Source organism: Rhinoraja longicauda, chromosome 9 (genome assembly GCF_053455715.1).
Source record: "Rhinoraja longicauda isolate Sanriku21f chromosome 9, sRhiLon1.1, whole genome shotgun sequence".
Lineage (NCBI taxonomy): Eukaryota > Metazoa > Chordata > Chondrichthyes > Rajiformes > Arhynchobatidae > Rhinoraja > Rhinoraja longicauda.
Window position 1 is genome coordinate 23,219,066 of NC_135961.1, and position 23,153 is coordinate 23,242,218.

A 23,153-nucleotide genomic window follows, 5' to 3' on the forward strand; every position below is an offset into this window, starting at 1 on the left:
TGTTATGCTGAGGCTTTATAAGGCATTGGTCAGATCAGATTTGGAGTATTGGAGATTTGGAGCGATTTTGGGCCCCATATCTGAGGAAGGATGTGCTGGTGCCTGAGAGGAGGTATACGAGAATGATCCCAGGAATGAGTGGGTTGACATATGATGAACGTTTGATGGCACTGGGCCTCTACCTGCTGGAGTTTGGATGAAGGGGGGGGGGATCCTCGTTGAAACTTACTGAATAGTGAAAGGCTTGCATACATTGGATGTGGAGAGATGTTTCCACTAATGGGAGAGTCTAGGTCCAAAGGTCATACCTCAGAATAGAAGGATATTCCTTCAGGAAGGAGATGTGGAGGAATTTCTGAGGAAGGGTGGTGAATTTGTTAAATTCATTGCAACAGAAGGCTGTGGAGACCAGGTCAATTGATAGATAGATTCTTCATCAGTACAGGTGTCAGGGGTTATGGGGAGAAGGCTGGAGAATGGGGTTGAGAGGGACATAGATCAGCCATGATTGAATGGCGGATTAGACTTGAAGGCTTAATTCTGCTCCTATCATTTATGAACTAAAAACTGGAGAGGTTCTTGTTAAAAACAAGCAAAACGGTAAGAGTGAAAGAACAAAGCGCATGTCCCATGTGGTGAAACTCAAGATTGCTAATTGCAAGATTTCCTAAATTGTAAATCTGAAATAAAGCATAAAATGATGGATGCATTCAGCACATCAGACAGCATCAGTGCAAAGAGGAGCGGTTAACGTTTCCAAACCTGTGTAAGGATGAGTGATTGGTAATCACGGCTGATCAACCTTTCATGCAAATGGAGGGAAATGAATGAGGGCATTCACAAGAAAAATTAGAGGATTAAGATGCAAATGCAAGAAATATTTAACAAATCAGGTAACATTTGTGGAAAGAGAAAAACAGCTGGATGACATACAACAGAACTGGCGTATCTGGCACAAATTAGAAAGGCTGCTTTCTTAAAATTGAATTAAATATGGAACCCCAAGGGACGCAATGTACCTAGCCAGAAGATGAGATTCTTTACCTCAAACCTTTACATTGAACATCACTGAAACAGTGTAGGTGGCCAAATCATTCATCTAATATTTGCAGTACCCCACTGCTCCATTTGCCAAGGTGATTAACTTGCAATTGCCTATTACTTTAAATATGATTTGCATACATTATGCTAAACATTATGCTATACGATATTCCCGATGCAGTCTCAACAGGCCTTGTGTAATTGCAGTGAGACAGTTTTGCTGCAAGAACAGTTTTATTTCAGTTCCTGTTAAAATTCAATTCCAGATTTTACATTCAAATATTGAGGACAAAAATCATAAATTAGATAGTGTGTAGGGAGAAACTGCAGATGCTGGTTTAAATCGACGGCAGACACAAATGGCCGTAGTAACTCAGTGGGTCAGGCAACATCTCTGGAGAAAAGGAATAGGTGACGTTTCGGGTCGAGGCCCTTCTTCAGTCTGAGAGTCAAGGGAAAGGTGAACGAGAGGTACAGATGTGTAGGAAAGAATTGCAAATGCTGGTTTAAATTGAAGATAGACACAAAATGCTGGAGTAACTCAATGGGACAGGCAGCATCTCTGGAGAGAAGAAATGGGTGACGTTTTGGGTCGAGACCCTTCTTCAGACTGATATAGATGATACTTAGGATAAATGAATGGAAGATATGCAAAAAGCAACGATAATCAAGTTAAGGTGGAGCCCACAATGGTCCATTGTTGGTTCTGGGATGGGTGATAACGATTTATACAGAGTGGGGGAGGAACTCAACAGGACGACAGTAAAACTAGTATGATGACTGGGGTGGGGGAGGGACGGAGAGAGAAGGGATGCAATAGTTACTTGACGTTAGAGAAATCAATGTCATACTGCTGGGTTGTAAGCTGCCCAAGCGAAATATGTGGTGCTGTTCTTCCAAGTTATGTTTGGCCTCACTCTGACAATGAAGGAGGCCCAGGTCAGTATGGGGATGGGAAGGGGAGTTAAAGTGTTTGGGAACCGGGAGTTATAGTGTTAATGTGTTTGGTCGCAAAGGCCGAGACGGACTGAGTGAAGATATTCAACGAAACAATCGCCAAATCTGCCCTTGGTCTGGCCTATACATAGGATAGCGTTTTATAGTATTTGACCTTTTAGACAGAAGCAGAATTGAATGCATTCAGTGCCCTCAATAATGTTTGGGACAAAGACCCATCATTTATTTATTTGCCTTTGTACTCCACAATTTGAGATTTGTAGTAGAAAAAATTACATGTGGTTCAAGTGCATATTGTCAGATTTTAATAAAGGCCATTTTTATACATTTTATACATAGTCCCCCCATTTCAGGGCACCATAATGTTTGGGACACAGCAATGTCATGTAAATGAAAGTAATCGTGTTCAGTATTTTGTTGCATATCTTATTGCATGCAATGACTGAAGTCTGCGATTCATGGACATCACCAATTACTGGTTGTCTTCTCTGGTGATGCTTTGCCAGGCCTGTATTGCAGCCATCTTTAGCTTATGCTTGTTTTGAGGGCTGGTACCCTTCAGTTTTCGCTTCAGCATATAAAAGGCATGCCCAATTGGGTTCAGATAGGGTGATTGACTTGGCCACTCAATAATTGACAATTTTTTAGCTTTGAAAAACTCATTTGTTGCTTTAGCAATATGTTTGGGATCATTGTCTTGCTGCAGAATGAATTGCCGGCCAATGAGTTTTGAGGCAATTGTTGAACGAGTAGATAGGATGTGTCTATACACTTCAGAATTCATTATGCTACTACCATCAGTAGTTGTATCATCAATGACGATAAGTGAGCCAGTACCTTCAGCCCATACATGCCCAGGCCATAACACCCACACCACCATGTTTCACAGATGAGGTGGTGTGCTTTGGATCTTGGGCATTTCCTTCTCTCGTCCATACTTTGCTCGTGCCATCACTCTGATATAAGTTAATCTTCGTCTCATCTGTCCACAAGACCTTTTTCCAGAACTGTGGTTGCTCTTTTAAGTACTTCTTGGCAAACTGTAACCTGGCCATCCTATTTTTGCGGCTAACCAGTGGCTTGCATCTTGCGATGTAGCCTCTTTATTTCTGTTCATGAAGTCTTCTATAGTAGTCATTGACAAATCCACACCTGACTCCTGAAGAGTGTTTCTGATCTGTTGGACAGGTGTTTGGGGATTTTTCTTTATTATAGAGACAATTCTTCTATCAGCTGTGGAGGTTTTCTTTGGCCTGCCAGGCTCTTTGCAATTAGCCAGCTCACCAGTGCTCTCTCTTCTTAATAAAGTTCCAAACAGTTGATTTTGGTAAGTTTGGCTGATGTCTCTAACAGTTTTATTCTTGTTTCTCAGCCTCATAATGGCTTCTTTGACTTTCATTGGCACAACTTTGGTCCTCATGTTGATAAAAAGCAATAAAAGTTTCCAAAGATGATGGACAGACTGGAGGAAAGACTTGGGGCTGAGAGCTCTCTTATACCTGCATTAAGGAGGCAATTAAACACACCTGAGCAATTGCCTGAGCCTGTGAAGCCATGTGTCCCAAACATTATGGTGCCCTGAAATGGAGGGACTATGCATAAACACAGCTGTAATTTCTACATGGTGAAACCAAAATGTTTAAAACTGGCCTTTATTAAAATCTGACAATGTGCACTTTAACCACATGAGGTTTTTTTTTCTCTCTATTACAAATCTCAAATTGTGGAGTACAGAGGCAAATGAATAAATGATGGATCTTGGTCCCAAACATTGTGGAGAGCACTGTATGCTTCTGCACTGTCCAAAACGTTGAAAGTGAATTAGTCATTTATACTGTATTTTTTTTAGTATTCCCTCAATGACTCCAGTTGTCTCCAGTATCAGTTAACTCATCCAGTAATCATCATGTGTGTAAGTCACAATTTCTAAATTTGTAAATGACAAGAAAATTGGCAGCTTTGAAGACCGCAAGGAGGATGGTGCTGGATTATAGCAAGTGAAAAATAGGCTGGCATGTAAGCAGGCACATAGCGGATGAGGTTTAATGCTAAGAATTGTGAGGTCAGGTAACATCTGTTGAGAAATTTCCTTTGAGAAGAAATCTAGAATAAAGGATATTTTCCCTGAGGTGGTGCAAAGATTTGGTGGTATGTGCGCAACAATCATTGAAAGTGCCAGAGAGGGCAAGTTAAGAAAGTGGTTAATAAGGCATAGACACTTCTGGGTTTTATCAACAGAAGAAATAGAATGTAAAACCAGAGAAGTAGTGTGGAAACGATGCTGGAATAGTGTGTTAATTTGTGATTGCCACACTATAGGAAGGATGTGAAGGCATTAGAGAGGGCCCCGAAAATATTTATCAAGTCAAGTCAATTTTATTTGTATAGCACATTTAAACACAACCCACATTGACCAAAGTGCTGTACATCAGGTCAATGATTCTTTGGTTGACAATGAATCTTTGGTTGAGCCACAGTTAGAAGGATAGAGTTAGAGAGCTGCAGGAAGATTTGATAGTATGTAAAATTATGTCTGGATAGAGTGGATAATGGAGGCCATTCTATTCGGTGAAGGGATTTTCTTCTATGATGTTTTCAGTCCCTGTCAGTCCACTGCACTTTGAAATGTCAGAAATGATAAACATCAGCTTGTGCACAGGAACAACCTAATTTATTTTAAGGCATGGCTGTCTTTTTCAGAACATTTGCTTCTGAGTGCTGAAAATAATTGCGTCAATGAGACGTCCATGATCATATGATCATACCTTAGTTTTTTGACACCAGGTCCCCCTTATCTATTCCTTGCCTTCTTTAACATAAATCTGATGTAAAATAAAACCTGTCATATTTTCTTTTTCTCTCTCCCACTTCTCAGTTCTGATACCCAATGACAATAAGACACAGATTCCTCCATCTATTCTTGATGTTGACATGTTCCATTTATTGGTAGGTATCCAATCTATTTTATTCTATTCTTCTAATATTCTCAGTTTTGAAATGATTGTTTCAATATATTCAGTGAGAAAGCTTGATAAATGAAGAGGATTGATTTGGAAATTTAGTAAAAGCACGTAGAACAGGCTCTTTCATATTCTTTGCCATTCTCCAGGAATTAGTTAAAGTTGATGTAAATTGAGATTGATTGCATTACAATAGGTGCAGGAGTAGGCTATTCGGCCCTTCGAGCCAGCACCACCATTCAATGTGATCATGGCTGATCATTCTCAATCAGTACCCCGTTCCTGATCTCTCCCCATACCCCCTGACTCCGTATCATTAAGAGCTCTATCTAGTTCTCTCTTGAATGCATTCAGAGACTTGGCCTTCACTGCCTTCTGAGGCAATGAATTCCACAGATTTACAACTCTCTGACTGAAAAAGTTTTTCCTCATCTCTATTCTAAATGGCCTACCGCTTATTCTTAAACTGTGGCCCCTGGTTCTGGACTCCCCCAACATTGGGAACATGTTTCCTGCCTCTAACGTGTCCAACCCCTTAATAATCTTTTATGTTTCGATAAGATCTCCTCTCATCCTTCTAAATTCCAGTGTATACAAGCCTAGCCGCTCCAGTCTTTCAACAGACGACAGACCCGCCATTCCGGGAATTAACCTAGTAAACCTACTCTGCACGCCCTCAATAGCAAGAATATCCTTCCTCAAATTTGGAGACCAAAACTGCGCACAGTACTCCAGGTGCATTCTCACTAGGGACCTATACAACTGCAGAAGGACCTCTTTGCTCCTGTACACAACTCCTCTTGTTATGAAGGCCAACATTCCATTGGCTTTCTTCACTGCCTGCTGTACCTGCATGCTTCCTTTCAGTGACTGATGCACTAGGACACCGACCTCGTTGTATGTGCCCTTTTCCTAACTTGACACCATTCAGATAATAATCTGCCTTCCTATTCTTACCACCAAAGTGGATAACCTCACACATCCACATTAAACTGCATCTGCCATGCATCCATCCGCCCACTCACACAACCTGTCCAAGTCACCCTGCAACCTCATAGCATCTTCCTCACAGCTCACACTACCACCCAGCTTTGTATCATCTGCAAATGTGCTAATGTTACTTTTAATCCCTTCATCCAAGTCATTAATGTATATTGTAAATAGCTGCGGTCCCAGCACCGAGCCTTGCGGTACCCCACTAGTCACTGCCTGCCATTCTGAAAGGGACCCATTTATCCCCACACTTTGCTTTGTCTGTCAACCAATTTTCTATCTATGTCAGTACCCTACCCCCAATACCATGTGCTCTAATTTTGCCCACTAATCTCCTATGTGGGACCTTGTCGAAGGCTTTCTGAAAGTCGAGGTACACCACATCCACCGGCTCTCCCCTATCAATTTTCCTAGTTACAACCTCACAAAATTCCAGTAGATTAGTCAAGCATGATTTCCCCTTCGTAAATCCATGCTGGCTCAGAACGATCCTGTTACTGCTATCCAAATGCTCCGCTATTTTGTCTTTTATAATTGACTCCAGCATCTTCCCCACCACTGATGTCAGACTAACTGGTCTATAATTTCCTGTTTTCTCTCCCTCCTTTCCACAGGAACTGATCCTGAATCTATAGAACATTGGAAAATGATCACCAATGTGTCCACACCAATGTGTCCACAATTTCTAAAGCCACCTCCTTAAGTACCCTGGGATGCCGACCATCAGGCCCTAGGGATTTATCAGCCTTCAGTCCCATCAGCCTACCCAACACCATTTCCTGCCTAATGTGAATCTCCTTCAGTTCCTCCGTCACCCTAGGATCTCTGGCCACTAGAACATCTGGGAGATTGTTTGTATCATCCTTAGTGAAGACTGATCCAAAGTACCGGTTCAACTCGTCTGCCTCATTTCCTTGTTCCCCATAATAAATTCCCCTGCTTCTGACTTCAAGGGTCCCACATTTGCCTTGACTATTTTTTTCCCTTCACATACCTAAAAAAGCTTTTACTATCCTCCTTTATATTATTGGCTAGCTTACCCTCATACCTCATCTTTTCTCCCCGTATTGCCTTTTTAGTATCTTCTGTTGCTCTTTAAAAGATTCCCAATCCTCTGGCTTCCCACTCTTCTTTGCTATGATATACTTCTTCCCTTTTATTTTTATGCTGTCCTTGACTGCCCTTGGTTGCCTCATACTCCCCTTAGAATCTTTCCTCCTCTTTGGGATAAATTGATCCTGCAACTTCTGCATTGTTCCCAGGAATACCTGCCATTGCTGTTCCACCGTATTCCCTGCTAGGGCCTCCTTCCAGTCAAATCTGGCCAGCTCCTGCCTCTGTAATCCCCTTTGCTATACTGTAATACCGACACTTCCGATTTTCCCTTCTCCCTCTCAATTTGTAGAGTAAAACTTATCATATTGTGATCACTGCATCCTAATGGCTCTTTTACCTTGAGTCCCCTTATCAGATCAGGTTCACAACACTAAATCCAGAATTGCCTCCTCCCTGATAGGCTCCTGTACAAGCTGTTCTAAGAATCCATCTCGGAGACACTCCGCAAACTCTCTTTCCTGGGGTCCATTACCAACCTGATTTTCCCAGTCTACCTGCATGTTGAAATCTCCCATAATCACCGTAGCATTACATTTGCGGCATGCCAATTTTAGCTCTTGATTCAACTTGCACCCTATGTCGAGGCTACTGTTTGGGGGCCTGTAGATAATTCCCATTAGGGTCTTTTTACCCTTACAATTCCTCATTTCTATCCATACTGATTCTACATCTCCTGATTCTATGTCCCCCCTTGCAAGGGAGTGAATATCATTCCTTACCAACAGAGCAACCCCACCCCCTCTGCCCACCTGTCTGTCTTTTCTTTACGTTGTGACCCCCTGAATATTCAGTTCCCAGCCCTGGTCCTCTTGTAGCCATGTCTCTGTGATTCCCACAACATCATACTTGCCAATGTCTAACTGAGCCTCAAGCTCATCCACTTTATTTTTCATACTTCGCGCATTTAAATACAATACTTTAACTTCGTCATTCACCTCCCCTCTCCCACTGGTCACAATTGGCCCTGACCTTACTCTCTTATCCCATCCAGAACTTATCTTCCCATTTATTTGAGAGTCCTTTGCAATTTCTCCTGTATTCGCTTCTCCTTTAACTCCATCTTCATATTCTCAATTTGTCAACCCCTCCCCCCCACTACTTAGTTTAAAGCCACACGTGTAGCACTAGCAAACCTGCCTGCCAGAATGTTGGTCCCCCTGCTGTTAAGGTGCAACCTGTCCCATTTGTACAGGTCACCCGTACCCCAGAAGAGATCCCAGTTGTCTAGAAATCTAAATCCCTGCTCCCTGCACCAACCCTCAGCCATACATTCATATCCCCGATCTCTCTGTTCCTGCCCTCACCAGCACGAGACACAGGTAACAGTCCAGAGATAACCACCCTCGATGTTCTACTTCTCAGACTTCTTCCTAACTCTCTAAACTCACGCTGCAGTACCTCCCTCCTCTTCCTCCCGACGTCGTTCGTGCCCACGTGCACAACCACTTCCGGTTGATCGCCTTCCCTCGCCAGGATGTTCTGAAGCCGGTCGGTGATGTCTTGAACCCTGGCACCAGGGAGGCAACAGACCATCCTCAAGTCCCGCCTGCCGCCACAGAATCTACCGTCCGTCACTCGGACAATGGAGTCACCCACTACTATGGCTCTTCCTGACTTCGGTCTTCCCGGTCAAGTCTCCTTGCCTGGATTAGAGCCGCCAACCTGTCCGCCGCTCGGACTGGAAGCGTCTTCTGCCCCGACTGCTCCCGAGAGGGTGTAGCTGCTTGCAATAGGCACAGCCACCGCGGTCTCCTGGAGTCTACTTTCACTCCCCCCGAAACAGTCTCCCACCTTCGCTCGACCTGGACCCTTGGCGTGACAGCCTCACAGTCGGTCCTGTCCAGGAAACTCGCATTCCCGGATGGCCCTGAGGTCATCCAGCTGCTTCTCCAACTCCACCACACGTCCATTCAGGAGCTGCACCTGGACACAGTTCTTGCAGGTGTAGCTCCCAGAAGCTCCTGCGGTGTCCCTACCTTCTCACATCCTGCATGAAACACCAACTTATCTGCCATTACTTTATTGTCTAAAAAAAAATCAGGCTCGAAAACAAGTGTAACCTCCTCACCTCAGCCTCCTTGCCGAAGACTCGCACTTTTCTCACAGGGCACTTCCCTCAACAGGGCTGCACCCGGACAGGGCTGCATCCCTTGTGCAAGCCTTGTTTATATCAGTTTCTAAATTACCTAATTGGCCAATTTGCCAAACTTCCAATTTAATTCATCAGCCAATCCACGCACTCACTTCTATCCTGTCTTCCTGACAAGCTTTGAGGTATGTGCTTTACTGACTGACTCACTCCTAGAGTCCCTTTGGCGCTCTTTTTAAACTGCCTTTTTACCTGCGATTAACACTCGCTTGCTTTCAGCCAACGGTCGTCCTTGCTCCTTGTCTCCCGATCTTTTCCTGACTGACTGCTAGCGTCCCTTTGGCAATCTTTTTAAACTGCCTTTTTACCTGCGATTAACACTCACTTACTTGCTTGCTTTCAGCCAACGGTCGTCCTTGCTCCTCTCCTGACCTTTTCCTGACTGGGAATTACATTTAAAAGGACTCCTGAAACTCCTGTACTTTAAATTACATTTAAAAGGACTCCTGAACTTAACAATTTTCAACTTGTAACATCCTTGTTCAGTAAAAAAATTATCAGATGAATTCAGAAGAATATTAAAGGTCTTCTGGAATATCACTTTAATGTTGATTAATCTTCAAATAAGTATCTTAAATTAGGCAGACCTTTTATATATCCACAAAGTAGAAATCCTTAACAAAATTTAAAATTCCCCATTTGTTTATAATTGTAGCTTGTTTTCCCCTTTTTCAGTGCTGTTCTCCTGCAGATTCGGGTAATTAATTTATTTCTGCTGGTAATAAATATTTATCCATTATTATTGACACTTATCTTTAAAGTGGCAGATGCTGGTTGCAATGAATATGAAGGGGAAAATATGTAGACTTAAAATTTGTTGATTGATAAAACAGATTTAATTGATTCCAAGATTCCATGCTTTCAGATTAACTGCTATGGTAAATTCAAGTATGGATTCACATCCTAATATTTGTTTTGTATATCATGGTAATTTTATTAGTTAAATTTCAATCCAATTTTTTCAAGTTTGCAAATCAAAGTATTTGACAACCCTCTCATTCTCCCTACAGGTGAACTTGGTGCTTTCCTTCCCAGCTGTGCACTGTCATGACTTCAGAGGCATCAGCTTAGGTGTTGGTGTCCTTCACCTTTTTCATTTGGTTACCATGGCACATATTGTACAGATTCTACTTACATCTTCAACAGGTATTTTATGAAGTCTCCCAACTTTTAAATTGAATGAAAAACACATCGGCACGAAGGTTAGGTCTAACCATGGGGATATCCTATCCTTGCATTATTTCCAACTTACTGAATGTCAGTCCACCTTCAACGCGGTAGCTCCTTCCAATCGTCTCCAAACTCCTGGACCTAGGACCCTCCCCTCGCTCCCATTCCCCTGTAACTGGATCCTTGAATTCCTGACCCATAGACCGCAAGCAGGAAGAATAGTTAATGAAACACCCTCCACAACAATTCCCAGCGCTCTGGCCTTGAAAGGCTGCTTTCTTAGCATCTTAATACACTTCCTATACACTCGTGTGGCCAAATTCTACTGTAACTCCATTTACAAATGTTTGCAGGTGACACTTCCGTGGTCGGCCGGAATGCAAACAATGACGAGGAGGAATAAAGGAAGGAGGTAGAGAGCTTAGTAACATGGTGTCAAGACAACAACTTCTCCCTGAATGTTAGCAAAATGAAACATTTGATCATTAATTTAGGGTGTGCTGGAGTACACACCCTGGTCTGCATCTATGGTGTCGAAGTGGAGATGGTTGAGAGCTTCAAATTCCTAGATATAAACCAACCACATTGACATCGCAGACTCTGCTTCCTTAGAAGGCTAAAGAACTTTGTCATGACACCAGTGACTCACCAATTTCTACAAATGCATCATAGAAAATATCGTTTCTGGGAGCATGACATCTTGGTATAGCAACCGCTCTGCCTAAGACCCCAAGAAATGACAGAGTTGTGAATGTAGTCCTGTCCATCACACAAACCCCACCATCAATTCCATCTATACTTCACACTGCCTTGGTAACATAACCAAGAATCACGCTCTCTGGTCTTTCTCCTTCTCCCCTCTGCTATCAGGCAGAAGATACAAAAGCTTGAAAGCATATGCCTCCAGATTCGAGAACAGGTTCTTTCCAGCTGTTGTCAGACTCTTGTATGCTGGGGATGGGTTTTCAAACTTCCACTTTACCTAGTTGCAGCCCTTGCATTTTTGTTTCATCTACACCTTCTCTGTAGCTGTACACTATATTCTGCACTTGTTTATTTTCTCTTTTACACTACATGATATACTCATGGTAAAATGTTCCTGGATAGCACGCAAAACAAAGTTTTTGACTGTATCTTGGTACATGTGTCAATAATAAACCAATACCAATATATTGCTGGGAGCAAGAGGTCAAGTTTAATAAATGATTTGCATTGGCTGTACTAGAAAAACTTGCCTTTTGCATACTTGTATGAAGCTTTGAACTCAGCTTCTTTATCGTTTTAGAGGAAAATAATATGGACCAGGAGAGTACTGATGGAGATGAAGAATCTGCTGCCTTTACTTTGTATGACAAACTCAGGCAATACTCGGGAAGGTAAGATGCAATCTAAGCAATAATTATTCCTTGGATTTAAAGCCAGCTGGGAACTTGGCAATTTTAAATGGATGGGGAAATATTGGAAAGTCATTGCAAGTCATCTAGGAAAAGTAAGGGACTTTCATCAATGATCTTTGCCATTCAACAACTCTTTCATAATTATTTTAATTTTCTATATTTCTTTTCCTTGAACTTTGCCTTCACTGATATATTCTTTGTTGATGGGGGAAATAAAATCTTATGATTAAAAGCCACAGTGAAGTTGGACTGTTCCAAACTGAGCTGGTTTATTGAAATGCTGTACGCAAGGCTGCCATTCTTCTGGTCTGGTCTAAAACTTATCAATCTTAGCCAATGTAGCTCCCTTCTCTCTGACTAGCAATGCACTCAATTCTATCAAACAGATCAAAAGAAATGGCCATTATAATTTGAAACCTCATTGACCATGAATGCCTTCACTTCTAAATGAAGAATGTTCAAAAGCATGTCAAGAACAACACCATTAACAATCTCATGTCAATTTGAAGTTAATACACAGAAAAGTGTGCATGCTAATCAGCAAAAATAGCATCCGACAGACCTCAGCAATCCCACAATCAGCAGATCAAGTTGAAGTTCTGAAGTCATGCTCGCTCTCTGTATGTCTCTCTCCCCTCTTTAGATCACAGATTATTTTACACTGGATCTGTGTTCCAGTAGTCTGCACAGGTTTTGTGAATGCGATCAGATCCAGGCGCTTTCCGAGGATTCATCCTCCTGAAAGATATTGTAACGTTGGCCTCGGTGACTGAGATGACAATACCATCAGTGGCTATGGAGGCCCAAAGAAGGCACATAAAAGTTATCCCTATCGAAGCATGTCTAGAATGCATTGAATATAGTTGTAGATCTCTTTGTTTACCATTAAATTAGTACAGTAATATCAAAGAGTCTGGGTTCCTGTGCGATGATAGCAGAACAGCATTCTGGTTCGTCACTGTTAGGTTTGTTTATCAAGGTTTTTACATTCCAGATCCATAAAGTCATAATGTGGAATGGAAGTTGCTGATGTGCAATTACTTTTAACGTGAAGTTGCCATTGACACCAGCTACCACTGGCCTTCACCGAGCAAGATCTTACTCCATTAGCAAGGGGGGCCAAGAAGACTGGAGACTGGGCTATGCTGCATTGGTACTAATGGGATACTAGTGCATGTGTGTGAATATACATACACACTAGTATACATGTATAGACTCTAGCACAGCAACTTCGATACAGTGCGGAAACAGGCCCTTTGGCCCACCGGGTCCACGCCGACCAGCGACCCCCCCACATTAACGCTATTCTACACACACATGGGACAATTTTTACATTTACCAAGCCAATTAACCTACAAACCTGTACGACTTTGGAGTGTGGGAGGAAACCGAAGGTCTCAGCCAAAACCCACGTCGGTCCCGGGGAGAACGTACAAACTCCGTACAAACAACACCCGTAGTTGGGATCAAACCCGAGTCTCCGGTGCTGCATTTGCTAAAAGGCAGCAACTCTACCGCTGCTCCACCGTGACCGCCCTTTTGCCCATTACCTCCCCTTTCACTTCTCGCTAGGTCACCAACTTCAACACCCAGCCACATTTTATGTCCCCTTCCCATTCCCTGGCTTGGTCCACAAAGTTGGCCTTTGTTATATACGGTCGAAATCATGGCTAAAACACGTAACAATCTGATCATGAGGCAGAGGTTAATAAACCAATACCAAACTAATGAGCATTTTCAAAACAAATTCATTACATATTGTAAAACCAAGCTTATATTGATTTGTACCTTAAGTGTGGCTTTTAAACTGCATGTTGTTCTTAATGGTGTTTTTGCTTTTGCTTTCTGTTGTTTTATTTCATGAGTTTCCGCTCCATACTATAATAATATAGGAGTAACCAAGAAGCATTGCTATTTGTGGAGGGGTCTGGAGGTTACTGTCTTGTTTAAGTGCACCATCTAGTGGATAGGTTGAGCAAAGAAACATTTTAAATGGAATGCTTGAAGGAAGGTAAAGCAAACATGAAAATGTTTTAATTTAGATCGGCAAAATTTGAAATGCAAAAATTAGCTGTTTATAACAAAGAAAATTTGTTTTTCAATACATTATTGTGTATTCATGATGTCATTTGCCCATTTTCATCATAATCCAGCATGTTCATTGTTTCATTCAGTTTTTATGGAAATGTCTCTTATAGCTCTGTGGTCTGAGTACCAAGATAACCTTCCTTGGCTAAGATATTGGTGGAGGTCCTGCAGTACATTCAGGGATGAAAAGGGGGAATCAAACGGCACTGCTACAGCTACTCATTCGTGCTGATATGTTTGCATGTTTCCATTTTGATGGGATGTCAGTGACACCATGCCAATATTCTTCCAGTCTTGAAGACTGATCCTTTGGACGAGCTGCTTGAGGGTTTATATTTTCATATTTATAAAAAGATAAAGGACAAAATTTTATGCTACGACTCTCACGATTAACGAAGAAATGCAGTCATTACCCCAGTCATTGTGAATGGCTTCATAAAGTTTACAAATAGAAATCTGATCTTACTGGTTGAAGTTCGAGTTGATCTTTTGGAACTTTTGGGGAGTAGATGCTCTTAATAAATCGGTATCATTTAACCTATGAAAAGTTGTTTGATAGCTTAAGATTAGTTTGAGACATCACAATAGAATGGCTGCCAGAAAATGCAAGCAAGATTTGAGAATTGTGTGATATTAAGACTTAATGGAGTGCTATAAATTACTAAATTATTCTTTACTGCACTTCTTCATCATGAATTGATGCTTTTACATTTTATTTCCAATAGTGCCTTGAATTTTATGGCCTCAGGTTGGCACCTCTGGCAATATATCAAGACCGGAATCATGCCCTATCTACGATGCTCTGCTTTGTTCTTTCACTACCTAAATGGTGTCCCAGTACCAGTTGAACTGCAAGGTAATTTTCCAGTATGACATTTTTAATCTCGAGGCATTAGTTTTTGAAACTGAGCTTTTCATTTCTGTATTAAAACATGTTTTCCACTTTTTTATGGGATAAAGGTATGTCCAATTTAGATAAATCTTAAAGATGTGCTGTTTTATTTTCTCCTAGCTTTTGGTTTTGTATTCTGAATGAGGTGGATTTAACCATACCCAACCAGACAAATGCTGTTTAGTTGGTATCCATACTCTGTGGGTCCATAGACTAGCTCTCTTGAAGGCAACTTATTACTACTACATCCTGAAGTCCAATCATACAGTCATAATATCGGTATGTCCACAAAATCAGTGAAACTGCACGTTTCTTTCAGCTAAATTGTTTTTTTAAAGTGCAGGTTAGTAGCTTTCCAAATCACTTTTAAAATAGACAGAATCACAACTCAATAAAGAAGTTCTCATGTTATTGCAAATGGCATCATAGAGGTTTTATGACACAAGAGGTTTCATGGGGTCTGTACCAATCAAGAAACAAGTGTAGCGTTTCATACAACAAAGGAAATGTTTGATACTGGGATCTGAATGCAAGATTATTTCAAAACTATTTGTGTAATTTTGTGATGTCTGCAGGCAAAATGTCAACAATGATAGAATTTCCCTTCATTTACAGAGATTGGACCACACCATTTTGAACTGTTGTGTCATTATCTTTCTCTGCCAATAAACTTAATGAGTCTTTTCCAGACAAACAGTGATTCTATTGAGCCATTGATGCAAAGGTAAGATTCAGGTTTTTGAATTTTCATGACAATAGATATTTGTTTGAACACTGGGTAAACCAATGGCTTTGGTGTTGAACAAAATGTTGCATGTGTGTGCTTTCACCAAAGAAAGGCATTCACCATTGAATTTGGATATTCTAAAATGTGCTGTTTAGAGTGAATTAAACTATTCATTTTTCAAATGCAATATGTGTAAAAGGGTAAAGGTAGACACACAATGCTGGAGTAACCCAGCAGGTAAAGCAGCATCTCTGGAGAGAAGGAATGGGTGACGTTTAGGGTCGAGACCCTTCAGTATAAAAGGGCAATTTGATCAGCTATTTCTCAGCATCAAATTTTATAAAAGGGCAATTTGATCAGCTATTTCTCAGCATCAAATTTTATAAAATTTAACTATAATATCCATTGTTAATGCAAGAGTGTAAAAAGTTACCGCTGTTAGACGGGAGAGTGGTGCTGAGGTGATAATCGGATCAGCTGTACTATTATACACTAGCGGGCTGCTCGGCTTTTCCTTCTAATTTGCAAATGTGTAATAGGATTGCATTGACTATGTTTGTGTTAATACTTTGTTGTAAGCTAACATATCTTTACATAACTTTGAATGTGTAGATGGTGTGGAGCTGCAGAAGTGCTGAGCTTTGTGAAAGGGGAGAGAAAAGCTATTAGGTAGGCTGATAACTTATAATATTTGTGATAGTTCATTTTCTGCATTAATTATATTTATTTTTCAAATGTACAGTTTGCAAAAAGTGAACATTTTCTCTTCCTTTCTCCATCAATACCATCCCTGTCACCCACCTATTTCCAGTTATCCCAGGGAGTCAAATAAATTGATAGACCTTCCCGATGATTATAGTTGCCTCATAAACCGGGCATCCTGTTTTACGTGAGTAAACAAAACATTTTCCAGATTCTATTTATATACATTTAATATTGAGCCAAGTCACAAAGGCCGACAAATTTATTAAACGTAAAAACATATATATTTATTTTAATGCTTATGATTAATCGGCAATAATTGTTTACGTATTACAACTTTTGAATCTCTTAATCAAGTTCGTGAACGCTTATAATCATGAGCACGACTGTATATGGTTTCTCAAACCTATTTTAAGCTTTAAATTTCCCTTCTGCTAAGAATGCTAATCCATTTCTTATTTTTATAGTTCTTGTGCGTGCAAAATAGCAATGATTTGAAGTCAGCCAGTATATACTGGCCTTGGTAGTGTTGTCCATACTCCCAAAAATCAAGAAACCTTATTGTGTCGCATAATTTTGTTTATTGCTTATCTGACATTTTCTTTCAAGAATGCAATAAAAATGACAGAATGGTATCAGGTGATGAAACTACTAATAGCAGTCACAGTCACAGCAGATACAGCTGGTAGAGCTGCTGCCATACCTGGGTATCGTCCTTACTCCCGGTGCTATCAGTGTGGAGTTTGCACATCTTCACTGTGACTGGGTTTCCGTCAGGAGCTCAGGTTTGCATCTCCATCCCAAAGGCATGTATCTTGGTCAGCATGGACGAATTGGACTGAAGAGCCTGTTTCCACGCTGAATGACTCGATGCGGGTTGGAAATACCACTGAGTTATATTGCGTCAAGGATAAACAATGTGGAAAGGTGCTAATAATGTGATATTACTGCATTTGAAAATAGTTCTATTTGTTAGCAGAGAGGGAGAGGTGGAGTTGAAGAAAAATGTAGCACGGATTTCATTTGGGTTGTCATTAGCTTCACATAGAAGAGCCAACATATCTCAGATCAAGTGCTGATAAGTTTCAGGACTCTCCTACTTTCTTGCTGAGTTCTGCAAGCTGTTTCCCAACTGGATTTTTCTTCTTTCTTAGATTTCCCAGCTTTTAGATCTGATATAGGATTTGCAAGCCTTTTAATTTTGGGGATGGGGGGTGGGGGTGCTGCCAGAAGATGGTACATATTTTAACCATAATATTTAGACTTCTAAATGTTTGGTTGAGTTTGTTTAAAACTATTTTATATTTTTAAATGTTTCATTGAAATAAATTAAATAACATAAAATTTTATTCACAATTATTATGGGGCCAGATTTGCATCCAGTAAGATGTGTTCTTTCTCTCTTCGTGTCTTTGAAAGACCATCCAAGGTTTGTAGCAGACTAGTTGCTACAAACAACTCATCATCCATAAACAGTGGGAAATTAAAACCAATCAGTTTGTTGACATATCAGAAAATTGTAAGATGACACTAAAATATTGACAGTTTCCTTCATGAAAGGCATGTAATTTTGAACTGATCTGATTTGCTTTATTATATGATTTTTATCCGCTTTGCTCATGATCACCATGCAAGGTTTGCTGTTTTGTTTTTATATAATGTCAATTAGATGTCCGAAATCTGGTGGCGATAAAAGTCGAGCACCAACTCTTTGCTTGGTGTGTGGCGGAATGCTGTGTTCTCAGAGCTACTGCTGTCAGACGGAGCTAGAAGGTGAAGATGTTGGGGCTTGCACTGCTCATACATATACTTGTGGGTGTGGAGTTGGAATTTTTTTGCGGTGAGTTTGGAATCCTATTGTCCTAAACCTTTTAGAACAATTGTCTAAGCAGGGTCCATAAATGCCTTTGGTGGCGACATATATATTTTCGAAAACATATTCGTGAATTATTTCAAAATTGTGCATGTTTGAGTAACTGCACAGAATGAATACTGAAATCCTGTGCTTTAGTACGAGATTATATTCCTTAGTTTTCAGCTCTTATGCTAAATGGAATCATTTAACTAATTCTTGATCAAGAAATGAAATTATAATGGTCATCTGATTTGTTTTTTCCCTCTGAGATGAGAAAATGATCTGTTTATGCACTTGGGTATTTTTAGAGTTCGGGAAAGTCAGGTCCTGTTCCTAGCTGGAAAAACAAAAGGGTGTTTTTATCCACCACCCTACCTGGATGATTATGGAGAGACAGATCAGGGACTGAGGTAAAATGTTAAAATATTTCTTATTATAAATAGAGAAACTGCATTTCAGTGAGAGTAAAATCAATTGGGATTTTATTAAATCTGATAACATGTAGAAACGTTAATTCCGTGTGATTTATTTGTAGATAACCTGTTTTTTTGTCAGAAAAATATCAAATTCCAAATTTGTAATATAAACTTTTTAATCTTTTGAGATGAATTGCTGTTATCAATCAGTGCACCAGTTGTTGTTTTGATTGACAAAGTTCTTACCTGTTCTAAGAATTAAATTTTAGTACTTTTGAATATAATGAACAAATTGTAGTACTTTTGAATATGAAATACATTATGTGGGATAATTTTTATAAATTTTCCACAATAGCTTTGGTATAAATATATTTGCTATAGAATATAAATGCTTGTCCTGGGCCAAGTTCTTGTCATTTTTTTGTGGAAAGGGTTGATATTTAAAGGTACATACGTAATGGCAAACTTATCTGAATTATATTTTCCAGGCGAGGAAACCCACTTCATTTGTGCAAAGAACGATACAGGAAACTACAGAAACTGTGGCAGCAACATAGCATTACAGAAGAGATTGGTCACGCACAAGAAGCAAATCAGACACTAGTTGGCATCGACTGGCAGCACTTGTGATTTATTTTCAATAGAACAGACACTTGGCATATCTGAAGCAAAAAAGACCTCCCGTGGGAAGTCAGAGGATCAGGTTAAATGAAATACACCTCAGGCGACCCATTTTTGGAACACTTGCTCCTTATTTACAGTAACAACATGTTACATAACTTTTCACCTGTCATTAAGAAAATGTGGAATGCTTGTGAAGTGCATTATTTTAGATGTCATTTGCTTTATTTGCACTTAAAATCTCTTCAACAGTGAAACATTTTGGGTAATAAAGCCCACATTTTCAAAATAGCTGAATTTTATTTTGAATCCAAATTATTTATCAGGTTTTGGACTAATACAATATTGACATCCAAAGTGTGTTTCTGTGCTCTATAGTTAGTGGTGTTTGATGAACAATGTGGGTCAAGTGAGAAATAGGTTGCTAAACTTCAATTGGAAGCAATTTTTTTAATTCTTGCTTTCCCTCTCTATACTGTTTTCTTTCAAAGGTTAACTTGGTTGCACCAATTTGAGAATGTGCGTTTTTTGGGTGTGCATCTGCTTTCAGTCAACTAATCTAAAATTGAGTACGTTGGTCACCAGTACATGATAAAGCTCCCTCCATTAGAAAAAAAGAATTGTCATTTGAGGTTAAGAATCTAACTTCTTGTGCTCTGAGAAAAAGTATTAGAAAATGCATTGAAAGGATCAATAGGGCTATTTTATGTTAATTTAAAAAATGGTAGCCTCATTATTGAAGAGATAATGTAAATCAGGCTAGTTGATGGTAATCATTAGTGAGAAGAATTGATCATCATGAACTACGCTATTAATGGGAATGATGGTAGGTGAAGAGAAAATTGTTCCATTTTTACTTTTTTAATCTTTGCTTATTTAAAGCATTCCATTATTAATTATTTGCTTATGAGGACTGGATTATGTTCTGTTTGCTCTTCGCAACAAAACCCATGACAAAGACTCAAATTCCTTTATTCTTTTGCTGGAGTCGATCATTAATTTATTCAGACATGACATTCTCGAAACAATCAAAAAGAAACAGAATAAAATGGGTCATATAATTAGTATTGTTCTGAAGGGGAAAAAAGCATTCAGCACACCAGTAAGCATTTTATCTCATCAGTTTCACCAGTGCAAGATTTTATTAACCGTTAAGATGATTTAGTAAGATGAGGAAATGGATTGTGTTAATACCTTTTTAAAGAGTCACATCTAATTCACACATGCCTTTGTGTACTGGAGTATATTAATTAGCATACAAATATGCCACATATCACTTTATTCTAAGTCAGAGTTATAAAGTTGGATGGTTAAAAGGTAAGCCAAGTGATCAAAAATGGGAAGATCTTCATGTTCATAACTAGAATTAGAAGAATTGATCAGTACTTTAGGAGTTGACAAAGCTGACAGTTCGTCTTGTCCAGAGTGATATCTCCTCATTTTTTTCAGAATTAAGTAAAAATTCCTCGTGCAGTAAATTTGAGAGGAATGAACAGCAATATAATGCCTTTTAAAAGGGAACTCCAGTTAATCATGATACATTGGGGTTTTCAGTACAAAACGTAATTAATCTTCAACAACACCGTTTAGGATCATCCTAAATCAAACAAAGGGGACTGGACTGGACTGGACTAAAAATCCAGTGCAATAATAAATTATTTTTGAGTTAGTAAATAAAGATCAGGAAAGGATATGGAATATTAACTAATGTCAGTGATAAGCTTGCCAAAATTTAAAAAAATAATTGTTGAAAGATCATTTGTTTTCCAACCTGTTTCAGGTGAGTTCTTATTTTTTTTATCTATTGTCAGTTAACTTTGGAGACGTTGCCTTGATTGTGTACCTATAATAATCCCAACCCTTTTCATCCTGGCTATCATTTTTTTCAGATGATGAAAATAAAAGAGAAAAGCCATTTAGCTCATGCACCTCAAAAGATGTCGGTGTTCTAACAGTATTCATTTATTTCTCTAGTCTAGTATCTTTGATGTTCTACCCTGACTAAAACTTCATTTATTTACATATTACTCTAATATCAGATGCGTTTCTTGTTAGTTTGATCATGTAACCCCAAGTCCCACGTTTGGTTCAGTTTGCCATTTATTAATATCATTATCTAATATTCATTCTCAATTAATTTTATTCAAGCTTGAAAAGCTAAAGCATCTCCAGTCTTTCTTTGCTCCGAAGGCAGCCTGTGAATACTAAAGAGCACTTTAGTGACTTTTGTCTGAATTAGTCCCTTTCGTGTTGACGGTTGAAATAATTACAGAGCATTCGAAAATATGTGAGAATCAACTTGGGATCCGCAAATGTTTAAAGAATCTTTACTATTTATTGTTTTTGCCTTGCCCTGTGATTTTAGAAAAGAGCTATTTTTCGGTTTGCTGTGTCGACACAGATAGTACATTTATCAGACAAAAATTTTAGATGCCTGCATTGACAAAATTGGAGTATTTTACAGTGCTTGAAATTAAACAGTGCTTAAAAATATTAAACTCTTTAAACTTGAAGAATGCCATGCAAATTTGGTGCACTTTAAGATTTACTGAATTTTGCTTATTTGGGGGATAATTTTGCTGTTTTTCCTCTGGTATTGTTTCACTCACATCTTATTGCTGCTTACAAATGTATACTCTTGGTGAAGTAAATTCCATGCTGTCTAATGTTCTATCTTTGCTAATACAGCAAAAATATTTGATGGTTCCATGTAAACAATGGGAAGCTGCAAAAAAAATTTCAACAGGACACTTCTAGTATATGACGTGAGCTAACTGCATTTGAATGTTGTTATCAAGTATAGATGCAATCCCACTTGAAGTACTACATCTTTTAAAAATTGATTTTTTTTCTGTTTTAAATGGCATCAAGGAATAAAAAAATTTACTGCCTGAATAAACATGAAAATTCGCAGGTACTGCAGTTTGAATATAACATAGGATATACTTGTTCTTCCATTCCAGATATTTGTTTTCACTTGATTTAAATGCAGTTTAATGTGAAAGTGAGGTCATTCCATTTACCTACTGTTGGCTGACACTTCTGTGGATATAGACAAAAAGCCTGACATTACTGAGTAAATTTAATTTTTTTAATTTTAAAGTAATGTACATATTTACTGAAACAGAAAGCACACCTGTTTTAATTTACTTTCACTTGTCCTTAAATTGACAACATTCTCTTGTATTGTGCAATTTTCTCATGGAAACACTTAGCATGCATTTACATTCACTGTAGAAATGTTTATAAAAACAAATACTTTCGATATTTGGGAGAATACTTGTAATAAATGGGCTGTTAATATATGTTGAATTAATGTATAATTGGTACTATGTACTATATGTAAAAAGCTAAAGATTGAAAATAAATGCTTTAGGTGTTGAAAGATCTTTGTCCCTCTTCATAATGGAAAAACTTACTGAATTAGTATTTGTCACAACAAATATTAACTTAGAAGACTGTATTCTTGATTATTTGGGTTTTAGCTTTGGCAGTGAGGAAGGATCCCATTTTTGATTAATCACAAAATCAAGTTTAAGTAATAATTGTGTAAAAAATGTGCTTAAAATTAGTTTCCGGTTACCTCAATGTCAGAGTTTGCAGTGGCAATTTAAACAAGTATTGACCAGCATCTATGAAAATATGATCATGAGTCATAATGGAGAGGATTATGTTTAGTTGGCAAACTGGTGTGGTTTGCATCTACTCTATAGAGTTAAACAGCATATAAGACAGTACAGCAGAGGAACAGGCTCTTCTGCCCACAATGACCGTGCCAAACATGATGTCAAGTTAAACTAATCTCCTCTGCCTGTATGTGATCCATTCCCGTGCCTCTCTAAAAGCCTCAAGTGCCAGCATCGTATCTGTTATATCACTGGCAGCGCGCTTCAGGTACCTACCACTGTGCCCTGAATGATGAAAGCAAGCATTGCATACAACTTTGCCTTCTTGTGTTGCTACTTTCAGGGAGCCATGTATCTAACCTCTTGAATCAGGCCCGTTAGCCCAAGATGCCTCGACTAAACTATTCTCATGAGTTTAGAAGGTTGAGGGGGGATCTCAATGA

The 23,153-nt window shown here is 39.2% G+C and overlaps 1 protein-coding gene across 3 annotated transcripts in view; it reads left to right on the forward strand.

Moving 5' to 3' along the window:
* The window catches only part of ubr2 (ubiquitin protein ligase E3 component n-recognin 2), a 109,473-nt gene extending 87,042 nt beyond the window's left edge, over window positions 1–22,431 (forward strand). For all 3 annotated transcript variants that reach the window (XM_078404964.1, XM_078404963.1, XM_078404965.1), the window contains exons 38-47: window positions 4,874–4,944; window positions 10,227–10,362; window positions 11,672–11,762; window positions 14,597–14,727; window positions 15,379–15,487; window positions 16,103–16,159; window positions 16,302–16,379; window positions 17,862–18,032; window positions 18,356–18,457; window positions 18,952–22,431. In XM_078404964.1, the coding sequence (XP_078261090.1) occupies window positions 4,874–4,944; window positions 10,227–10,362; window positions 11,672–11,762; window positions 14,597–14,727; window positions 15,379–15,487; window positions 16,103–16,159; window positions 16,302–16,379; window positions 17,862–18,032; window positions 18,356–18,457; window positions 18,952–19,093 (1,088 nt within the window). In that variant the 3' untranslated portion in view covers window positions 19,094–22,431. The remainder of the gene's footprint in view (window positions 1–4,873; window positions 4,945–10,226; window positions 10,363–11,671; window positions 11,763–14,596; window positions 14,728–15,378; window positions 15,488–16,102; window positions 16,160–16,301; window positions 16,380–17,861; window positions 18,033–18,355; window positions 18,458–18,951) is intronic.
* The last annotated feature ends 722 nt before the right edge of the window (window positions 22,432–23,153 follow it).